At 40.5% G+C, this 16,865-nt stretch overlaps 1 protein-coding gene and 1 long non-coding RNA gene across 2 annotated transcripts in view; one reads left to right on the top strand and one right to left on the bottom strand.

The window, feature by feature from the left end:
* The first annotated feature begins 271 nt into the window (after positions 1-271).
* Positions 272-9,939, top strand: LOC104850034. The gene is made up of 4 exons (XR_776875.2): positions 272-357; positions 2,447-2,609; positions 5,343-5,488; positions 9,860-9,939. It is a non-coding gene; the product is annotated as an uncharacterized LOC104850034 (long non-coding RNA).
* Positions 7,649-16,865, bottom strand: part of Pkd2 (polycystin 2, transient receptor potential cation channel) — a 45,786-nt gene continuing 36,569 nt past the window's right edge. The window contains exons 11-16 of the mRNA XM_033759308.1: positions 16,180-16,278; positions 13,512-13,633; positions 13,153-13,270; positions 12,557-12,720; positions 9,886-10,033; positions 7,649-9,177 (exon numbers count right to left, since the gene is read on the bottom strand). Coding sequence (XP_033615199.1) covers positions 8,941-9,177; positions 9,886-10,033; positions 12,557-12,720; positions 13,153-13,270; positions 13,512-13,633; positions 16,180-16,278 — 888 coding nt within the window. The 3' untranslated portion in view covers positions 7,649-8,940. The remainder of the gene's footprint in view (positions 9,178-9,885; positions 10,034-12,556; positions 12,721-13,152; positions 13,271-13,511; positions 13,634-16,179; positions 16,279-16,865) is intronic.

The raw sequence follows: 16,865 nt of genomic DNA, 5'->3' as shown, positions 1-16,865 counted from the left end.
TTTAATGTTTCTATCTTAATGTTTTGATCTTTGATCTATTTTTTCACAGGGTTTATTGGTACTTTTTAAGTATACAGTACTGTTACATTCATCATTGGGATCTTGTACCTTTACATGATAGGTCTTGGTTCTCATTTTTTCCCCATATCCCTGCCCTCCCTTCACCCCCCCAACCTCCCCTATTTACAAAGACTTCGTTTCCAATTTTTCCTTTTTCTATGTTTTTTCTTCTCACGTATTTCCTTTCCCCTACCCTTCCCAGATCCATTTTTATTTTAATTTAATATCATATGGGTGACCTTTGGCATCAGAAGAACCAATGCTGCACCTTGGAGAAACTGACTTCAGAAACTGCAGGTATGATGCTAGTTCTAAGAGACAGGTCTAAAGTCATTATCCTCACTGTGGCTTAAAATGAAGAAGGAATAACAGGTATTTCCATATAAGTCTTTAAGAGTCTTTGAATTGACAGGAAAGAGTCCAAAAGAACATTTTTTCCCAGTAATTGTGTGCATCATGGAGACATACTTTAGTTCTTTAAAAGTAGAGAGTATTTTTGTGTTCTCAAACATTATGTACAGCAATTTTCTGATTTGGGCTTCTGGTCTGACACTGTCCTGTACTGGGGGAAGAATTCCCAGTAATTCCCAGTGTGCCCTTGAGCAGTTAGTGGTGTTACAGTTTCTGTGTGTAAATGTAAACCAAGCAGCATCTTCATGCAGGCCCTGATTTCCGAGGCCACAGGCAGCAGGGATATAGCGTGGTGACACAACGAAGAGGCCCTGACCCCCCTGCCTGTCCCTGGTCACTTTTCCGTGTGTCCTCGGCCCCAGCACAGCTCAGAGCAATGCTGAGCACCATGCTACTGGGCCCCTTATGGCTCTACCCTGGGGTCTCCAGCCCAGATTTGGGTCCTGGCTTCCTGGCTCTGGCAAAGCCTTTTAACTTCTGGAGTTTTATGCAGAAGCCAAATGTGGCCAGGACCTCAGCCGCAGGGTCCCTAGTGCCAGCTCCTGGGCAGCCAAGATGGAGCCTGCTGGAATGCAGGGTCCCCCAGCCAGCACATGCCCATGCGCCCAGCGCTATTGCTGCTGTCGCTTTGGGAAAATGTGCAGCAAGCAAGAGTTTTGGGTTCCTCCCAGGGACTCCAGGACAGGCTTCTTGGTGACCTGACTCTACTGGTGGGTGGCAGCTGGTCTGGTTGCCAGCGCTGGTACCCCAACTGGGGTGCTTATCGTTGTGCCCCTCCCTGGGACAGGGACAGGTTCAGGGACAGGCACTGTCCACCCTATGTGGGGCGCCTGGGCTGGAGCCTTACACCTTGCACATCACATCGTGTCATCGCCAGACCTGCTCGCCACCACCTGCAGCCCCTTTTGGTCTCAGTCCCAGGTCCTAGCCTAAGGCGATTGCGGCGGGCAGGGGAACAGGCCGGGTGTTCATGAAAGGGCTGCCACAGGCCATGTCCTGCATTCTGCAGACTGGGCCCAGGTGAGGAAAGACAGGAAGATGGGGGGAGGACAAGCCGGGATGGAGCGGGGCCATTTGAGGAAAGCACATAGGGTTGCGCGGGACTGGATGGGCCAGGCGTGTGGCCATACTTGTAGACCCAGCCACAGGGGAGACTGAGGCAAGAGGATCCCTGGAGTCCAGTTCCACTGAGCCTGGGCAACAGAGTGAGACCCCTTCTCAAGAAGAAAAATGCTAATAATACCAACACAGGCACTTGATCTCATTGCTGAGCGGCCCTGTGTGGGAGGTTTGCAAGGCCTGACTGATCCATCTCAGCTCTGTGCTCAGGACTCTGTACCTCTGAGCTGATGTCTGAGACCCAAGCCTTTGGTCACCTAAATGCTGTGAATTCTGGTGAGTAAATTCTGGGAGTGTGTGGCAGGAAAGGTTAGCAGGTTGTTTGTACATTTTAGAAAATAGTGCACTGCGTAACAGAGGCAACTGAGTTTGTCACCTTTGTAGTCTCATTTGAAAGTGAGTATGAAAGAGAAGCTCACAAATCAGACAGGATTTCACAGGATGATTTGGACCACTGATCTGGGATCAGTTGTTGGGCAGTGGTAATAATAGAAATGTAATTGCTCTTATGTACGTATTGAGTGACAAAGAAGGGACTCAAAGTTAACAGTCCAAAGGGGTTTATTGCTAAACCTGAGAGGGACTTCTTTGTGCGAGTAGAACAGAGAAGAAGTCTGCTGTGGGCTAAGAGCCTTTTTCTTTTGTACTGGGGATTGAACTCAGGACCTTGGGATTGCAAGGCAGGTGGGGGTACCACTGAGCTAAATGTTGGGCCCTCTAAGAGGCTTTTTAAAATGGTGTTTTGGGCAGCCTTTTGAGGGGGTGGATCAACAATCTTTTGTATCAGAATGTTTAAAACACATGCACACACACACACACACACACACACACTCATGCAAAAAATCTGTTTCTGCAGAGCTTTCATTAAGCATTCCTGAAGCATTTGACATGAGCATAAGTATGATAAAAGGAAAAGGAAATACAACCTGTAATGGAAAGTCACCATGAGGAACACATTGGAATGGACATGTGGACTGAACGGTTCTCTGCACTGAAGAAAGTTGCATCCTAGAGACAAGGTAACGAGATAAGTACCAGGTCAGTGACAATAAAGGGAAAAGCAGGTTGCTCTTCAAATAAGGTTTTCCTGGCATTTACCTTGAGGGAAGTGTCTGTGTGTATGTGTCACACAGGGGTTCGGAGGACCCTGAAGAGTGACAATGAGAGGGCATCATCAGTGCCACTATAACACACCCATCAGTGCATGATTTCTGTGTGTTTTCTGAGATGGCTTGTGTAGCTGTCATTGTCCTTACCTGGACGCTAAGATCCTGTGGCCCCACGTGGTTCTGTTTTATGATGGGGTCTTATTACTGTATAAACCTAGATTTTATGGAAGTATACGTGGATGTTCTTTAAACACATTTAAAGTATTTCTGTGAAGGGTTTTAATATGTTTTAGTTTTTAATTGACACAGTAGTTGAACATATGTGTGGTGTGACAGGTCATTGGGTACCTACAGTGTCTCATGATCAGATTAGACATTTTGTCTACAGTTCTTACAGGAGTTTGATGGCAGATGAGGAAGATATCCAGTGGTGTGGTTTGTAGTTTGTTGGCTCCTAAGGCAATAAATTTGGATTGGAGTATTTTAAGGAAATTGAAGAATCCAGCGGTCACTCTAGCTATATCTAGAGTTTCTAGAGGATTTCAGGAAACTAAAGATTTTCTTCAAAAATTAGTACTCAGCTCACCTCAGCAAATGAACCAAATTATGATGGTCTACATAATTTGGGCCTATTTTCTTCAGTAATGGCTTTAAGTGTAATTCACATACTGTGTAACTCCAAGTGCACAATTCTGTATTTCCTATTGTATTCAGCATTGTGCAAGCATCACATTTCCATCACCATCTCCCCGCAAAGCCCATTCTGGAGAGCAGTCGTCTCCCACACACTGGGAGGCTGAGCAGAGTGAACACCTAGTTTTGAATATGTAGTTAAATTCTAAAGATGAATGAAATATTCACAGAAGCCTGGAGGATAAGAGAAGTTGTCAGGTTAGGTCCCTGGTGGCAGCGGAAGTGTAGAGCAGGTTGCATCTCCTCGTTTCTTGCCTTCTAACTAACCTGGGAGGTAGGATGTGTTTTTCTCCTACAGACACAAGCACAACAGTGGGCACTCTAGGTGCCACCTTAGTTCCTTGGAAAATTGTCATCTGAGTTTATACCCAGGGGGTCGCATCTTATATTTACCTGCATTTCTGTACTTCTTGATGAGTGAGTAGCAAGGCAGAAAGGCTGTGTCTTTAGTCCTGGCAGTGAGGTGAAGCCATTTTCTCGTGGTGAGCATTTGTAAGTTTCTCAGAGGCATAAACTACACCTGGAGCTGGGGAAGCCATGAGCTGGGGAAGCGGATGTCCCTTGTATGATTTTTCTAATTCCTGTGCAATGTGCGCATTTTCCCCAAGATGTCTTTCCAACCAAACTGTTAAAACTGCTTTTTAGTAAGAGATGCTGTGTGTCATACACAAAAGTGGAGAGAATTTATAAAACTGTTTGAGAATGTACTCGAGGAGTCTGAATATTACCTCTCTACATGGTGGTCCATATGTCTATACATATCTCTATATAGGCAAAATATAGATAGGTAGATAATAGCTCTGGTATCCATAGAGACAGGCAAAAGGGAAAAGCTGCTTATGTCATGGGGGCCCAGGAGCAGCAAGAGAAGGGAAGAGCTAGGGAGAGATATGCACACTTCCTGTTCATGCCTCCAGGGATCTTCTCTAACCAGATCCCACCTCCCAAAAGCAAGTCAGCTGTAGTACCCCATAAACTACCGCCTTCCACAAGCTCTGCTTCTGAGAGCATGAGGCTTTGTGGGGACCCTGCAGATCCAAACCTCAACGTTCTCTCTCCTCCAGTCCGAGAGGGAGTAGGGGACTCTGAGGGTATATTGTTTTAATCATTTTGTCTGATGGACATAGGCAGATTCATTTGTACATTATGCTCAGATTTTATCTCAGGGTCACTGTTTCAGAGTTTCCACGTACATCACTGATAAAGACATGCACCGTGTGTGCCCACAAACACACACACACACACACCAGAAATATCTTTTCTGCCAATACACTGATGACTTAAACATACCATCTTATAAATAAGAAATGTGTCATAAAGAATTAGTTGTGGAATCTAGACCCCAAAAGTGCTGATCAGAGTTTTGTGGCTGTTCAGCGTGTTTAGACTATAGAATTCACTGTGGTAGGTTGTTACAGTTTACAAGGTAGTTTATGAAACTCAGCTGAGCCCATTCTAAATCACAGCGTTATGTGGTGTTTGAGCTCCTTTGCTATTACAAGCAAACATCAGTTTACATGAGGAAAGGTCTATTTTGGCTCGTGGTTCCAAGGCTTTTAGTCCGTGGTCACTGGCTCCAGTGCTCATGCCTTGGTGAGCCAGAACGTCATAGCAGAGGACTCTGGTAGGTGGAAGGACACTTCATATAACTTTGGTTCTTGTATTATTTCAAACATTTTGGAGAATTGTTTGCCAGTTTGCATCAAGGCCATATGTTTATAGCGATTAATCTATTATTACATTTCCAGGTATACTTACCTTGAGCACCTGTCCAAATCCTTTGTGCCACAGGACTCCATTCTATATCTACCTGTTTACCTACCAGGGTCTGCAGCTCTTTCCTTGCTCAGAAGCCAATCAGGGCTGGTCTGTATCAGAACTTCTAAGGAATTACTACCATCCTCCCAGAGAGGCTTTCCAACCAAAATCCTATTTTTTCGGTTATGATAGGAAATGTCTCTCAAAGTCGGATGTGCTGGAGGCTTGGTTCCCGAGGCAGCAATGTTCAGAGGTGGGACTCTTGGAAAATGACTGGCTTGCCTTCATCAGTGGATCAGCCCATTCATGGATTTATTATTTGATGTCTTTGCTGTGAGGTGAGGAAACTTACTAGGTGGGAGTTAGTTGGACAGCGTTGTGGATCATGGCCTTCAGGACCATAGTTGTCCCTGGCCCCCACCCCCTTACTCCCTCCCCACCCCTTTTCTTCCTTTCCTTCTCCTTCCTTCCTGACTGCCATGAAGTTAGTTCTGCCTCACCCACAACACCAGAAACAAGCAGGACAACTATGGACTGAAGCCTTTGAACCCTGGAGACAAAATGAACTGATCCTCCTGTAAGCTGTTATTCTCATGTTTGTTTGTTTGTTTGTTTGTTTGTTTTTACACAGTAACAAATGGCAGACTAACACGTGGTACAAAACTGAATCTGTGTTGTTTCCCAGTTTCACCAAAGGAGTAAGACTTCAGAAGTGTGACCCAGCTTGAGAATATACCCTTCATCAACACCTTGCCTTTCTGTTACTAGGGTTTATATCTGGGTGTCCTCCAAAACCAGTGTTTGGAAGGTGACTGGATCATGGGGGTGCTATACCTATCTGCACCTTCATGCACTGATGTGTTCAAAGTTGACTTGCTATTAGGAGGTTGGGCCTGACTAGAAGCGAGTCATTGGGGCGTGACCTGGAAGAGTCTGTTTCCCTCTGCAGTTCTCTTGTCTCTCAGCTTCCTGGCTGCCATGGTGTAAGCAGCTTTTATCTGCACCAGGCCCACCACCATGCTATTTCTGCCATGGAGCCAGCCAACTATGGATTGAAATCTCTAAAAACCTGGAGCCAAAATAAATCACTCCCCTTTAAATTGTAGGTGTCTAGTATTGTCTCAAGATAGTAAAATGACTAAGACACCTGTTTTCCTCCACTCTACTACTCCTATTCCCTGTACCTCCTAAATAAACCACTGTCCTAGAATCCTTGTCTCAAGCTATCCATTCGAGGGCAAAAACAATAAGACACCATGTTGACAGCCCTGTGCTTAAAGGCTAGTTACTTGAAATATGTATTTGGTATAATAAATATATAAATGTCAATTATATGTCAATTAAACATGGCAATTATGTTCTTTTTTGATATAAAAAGAGAACTTGCAGTTTTCAAAGTCTATTCTTTTACTAATAGGAAACAGTTCTTACATCTGTTATCACATCAAGCTTTTATTAAAAACAGTGTTCATATTATACAATTATGAAATTCTTGACTGTTTAGAAAGGTTTACATATGTAATATCTTCATTACATCAATGCAGAAGGCAAGATGGTGGGAAAAGGGATGAGGAGCTAATTCCCCACGATGGAAGCGGAGGAATTTACAGGTACATGGGAAGAATTAGGCAACATTTTACACGTGAAATGAAAGCGCATCTCTAATAACAAGTATAATAAAGACTTTCTTGTGACCATGATTGATACATGGCACATGGTCAGTACACGTGGACACCACACAGTGAGGATGCACTTCACAGTGAAGCTTGTTTACACTTAGTAACATGGTATACACACACACACATCCCTGTGTACACCCAGTTCCCCTGGAGAGAGTACATCATTACCCACGAATAAAGAAATGTGTGCAGCATATGAAAGATAAAGGTGAAGTCTTGGAGAATGACACTGGAGAAAGCCAGGATATTTCACCCCCCTAGAAGCCAACACGGGAAGACTGGTCCACTCAACTTTTCACTGGAAATTGGACTGACATTTTCTAACCACCGAGTGAGCAAATTGGGAATTAAAGAGCCAGCATTAAGAAACAGGACTCTCTTCTGGTTCCCCAGGTGCAGATTTCTCACCAACACTGCACTGTCTCTTGCTTCTCCCATAACCTCTCTAAAGGTCACATTATTCAACACTTTAAAAAATATTTTTATTTTGAAAAATAAGTTTTTTATTTTTTTATTGAGAAATAGATCCCCCTCCCCCATAAATTTGATGAGTCTTTTTTTTTTTTTTTTTAAGACTTTCTTCTAAAAACAACTTGGGCTAAAACTCTGTGATAATGAATGAATTTTAAATACAAAATCCTCCTTTGTATTAAACTTATATTATCAATTCCAGTTTTTAAATATAGGGCACAAAATATTTCAGAATGGTAGTTTTGAGCTGGTGTAAAATGAAAACTTTAGTTTTATTAAAACTTTATGAATTTTTGGGCCAGGGATTTACCTCAGTGGTTCCACCACTTGCCTCACAAGTGCAAGTTCCTGAGTCCGATCCCCAGTATCAAAAAACAAAAAAAAAAACCCCACTTTATGAATTTTAAAACTTGCTAAAAATTTTGCTTAATATGAACATATTTACTGAGTTAAAAGTTTGAGTACATACTAAAAAACTTAGTTGGTCCCACTAGGTTAGTTATAACATTAACAGCTGCAGATGAACTGAGACACATGGGAAAGAGAATATGCAGGTAAATTTTTGTCGCTACTAAACCTGATTATCAACTTGACTGGATTAAGAGGCTCCTAGCAGATTAGTAAAGCACTTACTGGGTGTCTGGGTTGGTCACAGGGGTATTACCTTGGGGAGCATATCTGGTTCCACCCCTTTCCTCTCTGGCCCTCTTCCAACTAGCTGTGCTTCCTGGCCACCATGAAGTGAGCAACTTTGCGCCGGCAGACCATGGACCCAGTTCTACAACTCTGCACCAAATTAACTGTCTCCTCCTCTAAGTGTTCAGTATTTCATCTAGCAAAGGAAAAATGAGTAATATAATTTTATACTAGCAAATTATTGAAAATGTTAAAGTTGGAAGCAAACTAGGGTTCCTTCACTTCTTTTATATTTTAGTAAGAGACAGTGTTTATCTTGTAATTGATCTCCAATGGTTTTACTCATCTTATTTCTAATGAAAGATAAAATAATATAAAAAGTGATTTTGCTAGTTCTGTAGGTATTAGATATGAGAAAATAACAAAAATTACATAGTACTTAACATTTACATTAACCATTCATACACAGATGTTAGTATAATGGCTACACACCCATTCTGTGCCTTGGAGTTTTAGAAAAGTTCACCCTAGGAAGGTAGCTGAATTAAACCTCCTTTCTTACAGGAAAGCTATATATTTAGCTCATGAATGGCAAGGATGCCTTCCTTTCCCTTCATATACTGAACAGAAATGACAACACTGGTTTTGTGGCTGAAAGTGCAACTCAGCAGCCCCTCGACAGTTCTTTTCCAGCTGTAAAAGGCTATGTCATAGTCCAAAGAGCAGACTCAGGCAAAATAGCAACTGGGCATATTGCTCTAGTTGCTTTTCAATGATTTCTTTTTCCTGAATTCAATATTTACATCTTGATTCTATGACAAAATGAAAAAAATCTTTGATCCATGGGTAAAGTTTATATACAATAAATTAAAGTGCAAAAGATTAATAATTGGTCACACAGACCAGCAACATATAGTAGTTAGAGCATATAAATAGTGAAATCACTATGGTAATTGGTGATAGCCACCTTCTCATCTGCTGGGTGACACATAGTGACACAAGGGTTACACGTGGATGTTGGAACTGCTGTTTCCACCTTCACCTTCCAGGCCATCTGCAGACTGGGAGGAGGAAGGGCGAGCACTTCTAGGACAAGGCTGACCACTGAGTCCTGCTGGTGTGCCTAGACCATGACTGAGCTGGGAAGCTGCATCATCAGATTCCCAGCACTCCAGCTCTTCCCGCACTAGCCGCTCCATCTGTTCCCTGTGGATGTCATTGTCACGACCCAGTCTTTCATCCTCACAAGACAAAAAGAAAGCAGGTGTTACTTGTGGGGTGATGCACATACAAAAATTTCCTTAGGAAATCTGGGACACAAATTATTTATAGTTAGGTGAGGCTGGGGAGTTATTGCAAATACAGTGGTACCTTGATTCATGAACTTAATTCTTTCAGTGATTTGGGTCCCAAACCGAATTGGACAAGAACTGAATCCAATTTCCCCTTAAGGCCTACACTGAACCTAACCACTGAATTTGATTTGGTTCTTGTCCAATCTCGTGTGTGACCAGAAGTGTGGAATGAATTAAGCTCGTGAACTGAGGTATCGTTGTAATAGCAATTTTCAGACTCACTGGAGTAACTGTTCACTGAATTCTACTCTCTAGTTAAGCCTGGGCCATCTGTATGCAGAAGGTTAAGATAGTCACATCTCCAGATAATCACTGATTTGCAGTTAGGAAGAAAAGCACATCAGGGTAAGAGTTACAGAATATAACTACCCTGATAGTTTACAGAATCAAGAAGTGTTTCTGTTTCAAAGGGAAAAATATTTGAAAATGAAAATGGATGGAAATTATGTTGTGAATGTCTGTAATCTTTCTTTTTTGTTTGTGTATTTTACTCTTCTTCAATATTTCAACTGGAAAGCAGTGTCACGAATGTGTCCTTTCATCAACAGTATTCTTGTTCTCTGGTCAGGTGTTTTCCAGGTCACAACCACTTACCTCAGCCACTCCATCCAGCAGCCTCCCTAGCACTTCCCGCCTCTTCAGTTTGGCCCGCTCCATGATCTCCAGTTTTACAATAACGGCATCAATCTTGGACACAATGCTGCCAATGGAATGCTCCATGCGATCCACTCGTCTCACCAGGCTGCAGGAAATCAGAGTTTAGAGGGGGAGTGACTCTGTCATCGTCTTTGCAGCCCAGCTGGCACTTCAAATGGAAATGTTAGAATTGTTTTCTTCAACGATATGATAAAAATCTTTCTTTTGTTTTGCACTGAGGGGAATGGAACCCTGGTCCTCAAACATGCTAAACAAATGTTCTGCTACCTCCCAGCCCTGCCACACTTTCTAAGTGGTCTCAAAGTTAAGATAAACTCTTCCATGGGGCGGGTGTTATGCTAATTGGTGCATCTTTCCACTAGTCAAATTGTATCTGGAGATTTAAAAATTTATGTCTACCACTTTATTCAGTTGTTTTATTTTTAGAAAAAAATTTAAAGCAGTTTTATATTTTCAATTTTTTACTTCAAAGATATGAACTAGAGTGTTGCTTTTTAATAGTACATCACTAAAAACTGCTATATTAAAAAACTGATGACTCATCTATACAATGAAATTCATAAGTAACATCAGAAATTATACTGTGACAATGACACAGAACTGCGCTCACTATATAGTAAGTAAAATACTTATGATTTCTGTGTTGAATAAAAATATATAAATACCTTTAAACCATAAACTGAAGACATCTAGAATGGCGGCATCAGAGTTCAATAGGTTAACTCCTCAGTGAAACAATTATAACTGAAAAGTTATTTTTAAAAATTCACACATTGAAGTGCTCTAGAAATTTTCTTAAGGGTATGCAGCCAATGAAAAAGCACTTATTTAAAAAAAATCAACTAAATGTCAGTAAGAAGAGAGTCTATGGAATTTAAGAAATATAGCAATACCTCAGTTCATGAATGCTTCTGTATGCAGTTTGATTGACAAACAAAAGTATTTGGCAAAATTTTGCTTCCACTCAAACTTTGCATGTGTTGACAAATACAACCACAGACAAACACAAACACAAATACAGCCATCTTTCCCAAAATCATAAAACAAATTGTAAACTGATGTACTACTGCATTTGCAGAAATAATATGTGGAAACCTCCAAAACCTGCTACAAAATATATATCCAAGAAACTCATAGAACTGAAAGTAGGGTAAACTTGAAATGCCCACCCAGACATACATAGTGAAAATGTTGAAAGACAAAAAATACAGTATTTGAAAGCAGCAAGAGAAAATGGACTTATCGTGTACAACAGATGCTCAGTGAGATTAGCAGCTGTCTATTCATAAACAGTGGAGGCCAGGGGCAGTGAAGACAAAGATGTCCAGATGAACCCAGATGGGGAGAATTCATCACTAGCAGACTTGCTTTAAATGAAATACTACAGGAAAATCTTTAGGCTGAAAGCAAGTCCCCAGAAACTATTTAGAATACTTATAAAAAACAGAACAGAAGTAATCATGTAAGTATAAAATATATTATAAATACTATTTATTTTTTCTCTGTTTACTAGTTTTAAAAAAACAATTGCTAGGGCCAGGGATTTAGCTCACTGGTTCCACTGCCTGCCTCACAAGTGCAAGGTCCCGAGTTCAATCCCCAATACAAAACAAAAAACCCACACAGAAAACAAAAACCAACAAAACAAAAAATTGCTTAAGATCTGTACATAATTCACCTGTCGGGCTTATAACATACAGAGATGTAATGTATTTGACAATAGCTGGCGGAAGAAGAACAAGAGAAACACAAGATATATAGAAAGCAAAAGGTAATATAGATGTAAATCTGGATCAATAACACCAAATATAAATGGATAAAAAAATGTAAACCGATGGCAGACTGTCGAACTGGATAAAAAGATAAGCTGAGTCACTTGTTTACATGAGACACACATTACATACAGAAATACAAATAGGCTGAAAAGGAAAGGATGACAAATCGTACGTGAATAGCAACCTAAGGCTGGAGTGGCTACAGTGATATGAGACAAAACTTTAAAAGAACACATTTTATTAGAGGTAGGGTGAACCATCTTATAATTAAAAACAGGATCAATCTATTAGGAAGAGACATAACCAGAGAGTTCCAATGTTCACAAAGTAAAATCTTACAGACTTGAAAGAATAAATGGGCAATTTAATGATAATTTATTAGAGACTTTTAATACCCCACTTTCCAAAGTACACAGAACAAACAGGTAGATCAGCAGGAAAATAAATGAGATGAATAATATAAAGCAACTGGACCTAAGAAACATCTATACTTCCTTAAGCAGCAGAAGTGTACACATTTTTCTCAAGTCATCCTCCAGGATGGACCATATGTGAAACCATAAAAACATATAGAAATACTGATGAACACACAAAAGAGCTAAAAAAATTAGCGGATATTGCAGTTGCTAGGACTATGGGAGACTAATGTTTTACTTTGCTTTTCTTTAATTGCTAATTTTCTTATAATCACATTTTTTATAAAGAGAAAAAATAAAGTCACAAGAAAGAATTGGTGACTGGTGATGGAAAAGAGTGAACTGAAACGAATGAGGGTAGCTATGTTATATATGGACTCTGGTCAACCCAAATTTTGCCAGTCCCTTCATACTTACACTTGAAACTCCTCATAAGAAACCCCACTGGAGATGCTTCCCCTCCTCCTGGAGCTGTGCCCACTGTCTTCATCGTCATCCTCCTCAGAGTCATCCAGGCTCCTTGGGAAACTTCGGCTGCTCATGGGTCGTGGTAAAGAACTGTGTTCCAAGTCCAGGTCCTCCTGAAGAACATGGGGTCATCAGGTGAGGAGCAGGCACACAGGACCCCTCACACACGTTACCAAGGTCTTGGGCTGGAAGGAAATGGGTGTGTGCTGTATGTCTGGGGCAGTGATGCCTAACCTTTTACAGTTTTCAAGGACAATAAACTGGGCTGTAGCACGTGTACCATAAGTTTGCTGCCACTGACCCAGGGTTGCTTTGTATCCAACATGTTTTCATGTCAGTTTCGCTTCACTTTTCAGTTTGACCTTCTAACATTCATGCTATTTTATTTCATCTTATATAATTATGGTATCTTTTTTATAATAAGCTTTGTACTAATACATAGATTGACTGAAAGAAAGAGTGACAGATAATAGTCGACCACTCTGTGTAGGATCTGATACATGGAAGGTGCTGAATGAAATCAACTACCCCAAGATTAGACCCACCCTCTCTTTTTCCAAGTCATCTCTCATCTGCTGATGCTCATGTTCGGTGAGTTCTTGGTCTCCATCTTGGTCATACTTGGTGAATATTGCTTCAATCTCTGCATCAGTGTGTCCTTTCCTGAAATGAGTGTGAGGGACAGATGAACTTATCCTGTATGTGGTCCAACCCAAGCTCAAGGACATCAAAATGCCGGAAGAAGGGAGAAAGCACTGGGTGGGGCCAGTCTAATAGCATATTCCGGAAAGATACCTGAAGAAAAGTGTCTCTCTATGAGTACTTAGGCCAGAAACACACTTGTCACCAATAACTTATCTTCAGAAGCAGGAACTTCCCAGGCCTCAGGAAGTACGACTCTTACCCTTTCAGATCTTGCCGAAGTTCATCAAAGTTTAACTTGCCTCCCCCTTGCCGCAGACTCTCTGAAATGTCATCCACAGTATTTCTCTTCAGCTTTAGTTTGACCAAGGCTTTATGGTATCCCTATTGTGTAAGGAAATTTTTTAAAAAGATGGGAAAGGGAAGAGAAAAGGGAAGGAAAAAGGGGAAGGGAAGAAAAATGAAAAAAAAGAAAAAGACAGCTTAGTTTACTCTCCTTTTGCATTTTCTTTACCTTTTATTTATAAATCCAGCAGCTGGTGGAGGTGGAATTTGATCCCTCAATAATGTATGTTAAACAAATAATGAACATACAGAGTTATATGGACTCAGGGCTTTTCAATAAATCAAGAAGAATTGAGGCTCTTTTCCTCATGTGTGTACTCAAATTTAGGTAACAGAGGTGAAAACCACTACATATTCCATAGGGGTCTGCCCTAGAATGTAGCAGTATGAATTATTTCACAAGAAGACCAAGAAACCTGAGTCACAGATTGCTTATTTTTTTATCATTTTATTATTGAGAAACTAGGTCTTACTACGTGGCTGAGGCTGACCTTGAACTCCTTGGTTCATGAATCTCCTGCTCCAGCATCCTGAGTAGCTACATCTCCAGGGGTGTGCCACTGCACCATGCTTGACCATTTAATTTTATAATATCTCATGGCCATTACTGACACACACACACATATATGTATATATTATATATATATATATATATGGAAACGCCTGCATATATATACCCACACACACATGCATACATACACACATACATACATACATACATACATACATCCCAGGGGAATATGGGTGAGGATTTTTCACTAGCAAAATACAGTGAAGGATTGTAAAAGGTGAACTTGTTCAAAGTGATCTGAACAATCAACTGAAAAAATTTCAACTGTCTTGTAACCTTCAAAACCTTTAGTCAAAACAAAAACTCCCTTGGTTTCAGTTATAGATTTAGAGAGAAATAGGAATGAACCTAATTTTTTTAGTACACAGAAACTTAAAGCATTACAAATATGTAAAGTACTTCCTTTGTAGAGAGCATATCCCAAGCAGAGACAGTGCTCCCCTCCTCAGTGTATTTCATCATGTCCTGGATGTGTGAACTGAGTGTATCTACCATGTGTTAGGGATGGTGACATTCATTCTCATTATAGATTAGCCCACAGCATTTTTCTTGTGTACATTAATTACTGTTAAATTTCTCTGGTGTTTTTTTAAAATGAAAGTTTTGGTTTGTTTCCCTTCCTCCAAGACATCATTTTTTTCGCCACAAGTGCTGTCCTCATTTACATTGGTAAGTTAATTCTCACTTAAGTTCTGTTTTCCTGGACCTCTAAAATGGGGGCAGTGTCAACATTCCCACAGTTAGCGGTTTCTTCTATAAATCCATGTTGTCTGGTTTGATTTCACTTCCAGTATCATCTTTTGTCTCTTTGATGTACTTTCCTCTTAGCTGGCCAGTTCTATTTTTCAATTATGCATTTGTGTAAAATGTCACAAGGTTCATTATTGACCAACAAGAAGCAAAACTACACTCTGCGTGAACTCCACATGTCCAAGGACAAGTCAACACCTGACTGAGAGCAATGTAACACTGGCCACTCAATGGGATGCATGTCTGTTACCCTGGTGACGGATGATGTATAGACTGAAGAGCCTGGGATGGAGTCTGTACTGTGTCCTATATTACTCACAGGTTATCTGCCCTCAGAGCTCAATTTGAACCCTGTTGTTAAGGCCTGATACTGATAAACAAAGCCAGGTTAACTGAGCTTGGTGTATCTCAAAACCATATCATGTGGAGTGTGACACACACAGCGGAGCTTGACTAAAACGTAGCCCACTGTGGTGCAGAACTCAAGATCATATGAATGTTACGTCCTTCCAAGGAGCTCTGCTGTAAGCTGAAGTTTTCACTTACATAGGATCCACAGACTACACGGCAGGAGCCTGGTGATAACAGAAACCAGAGTGAAGGTGCCAATGGGTCTCACCAACACGATGCTGTGTACCTTACGTTCCTTACTTCTTGTGCAACTTTTACTCTAAACCAAACAGTAAAGGTACACTGAGAAGACCAAAGCCATCCCACTTTACTGTCCTTCCCTCTGTTTAACAAACACCTCCTGAGAAGGGAGGAAGAAGAGATGTTCTCAGGCCCCAGGCTGTGGACTCCCTTCCAGGGACTTTCTCCTTCAGCTATTTTATAACTGTCCTCGAAGGTCCAATGTAAATGACTGCATTTTCCTCAAAAAGTTTTTAAAGTGGTAATTTTGAAGGAGGTAGGTGAGTTAGATGCATCTTTATATATAATCTTCCAGTTTTTTCTGCACTCAGGATCTTGGAAGTGACAGTCAATAGGGGAGGCCTCAAAGCACAGACAGGTACTCAGCTCTAAAGTCACAGGGTTATTGAGCACCAGATTCAGGTCATAAAAGGATTCTAGAATTAAGTCTGAGCTACCAACATATCCACCGAGCCTCCAAACAGATAATTTTGAAATTATTCTTGAAGTACAGCAATCTACTATTTCTTTTAAACGATGTCAGTAGATTAATGGTGTCTTGGAAATTTGGCTGAAATAATCATTATTTTAGGTAGGAAGTAAAAAATATTTTGAGAAATAGAGATTAGCCTACCTTTCTGATAAGATCTGAGAGTTCCATTTCAGCTTTCTGCTGGGCCAAATCAGATTTCACTTCCGAGTAAGTATCATTGATGATGGCCAAAAACATATTCTGTTTGTAAATCAAAAGAAGGGAGAAAGTAAAGAAAAAAAGCCCAAATGTATTTCCTATGATTAACGCATGCCTTTTTAGTTACCTTTTTTCCTGAAGTCTCAATGCTTTATAAATTAATAGTTTAGCTACTATATTCTTTGAAAACACTATTTTCCATTGTCATGCCAAAGGAAATACATCCTTACTTATAAAGCCATATATTATAATTTTTAAAAAGACAAAGTGCTAGTGTTTTTAGTGTATTTACTTATGAATGGTGGGATCATTTCTTCCTAATTTTCTGTACATTTCAAAATTTTTACATAAGTTATGTTGTAGAGCTATTTAGAGTTTTTAGGGCATAACTTGTTTGTAACTATATGATGGTGTGTTTCATTATGTCAGTTTTCCCCACAAGTCCATGCAGTGTTCATTGGGGTTGGGTCAGGGTGTTTTTCTTACCATGGTATCCTCAGTATCTAGCATACTGACCCACAGTGTGCAGTACATAGTAAATAATAATAATAAAATATACATAAACACAGGAATATAGCTATAAATATAAAATATATAAATATAAATTTTTTTTGTTTTGTTGTTTGGTT

This window comes from Fukomys damarensis, unplaced genomic scaffold (genome assembly GCF_012274545.1).
Source record: "Fukomys damarensis isolate Sample0158 unplaced genomic scaffold, DMR_v1.0_HiC HiC_scaffold_37, whole genome shotgun sequence".
Lineage (NCBI taxonomy): Eukaryota > Metazoa > Chordata > Mammalia > Rodentia > Bathyergidae > Fukomys > Fukomys damarensis.
The sequence above is the reverse complement of the archived record's forward strand: the minus strand, read 5'-3'. Positions and strand labels throughout refer to the sequence as shown.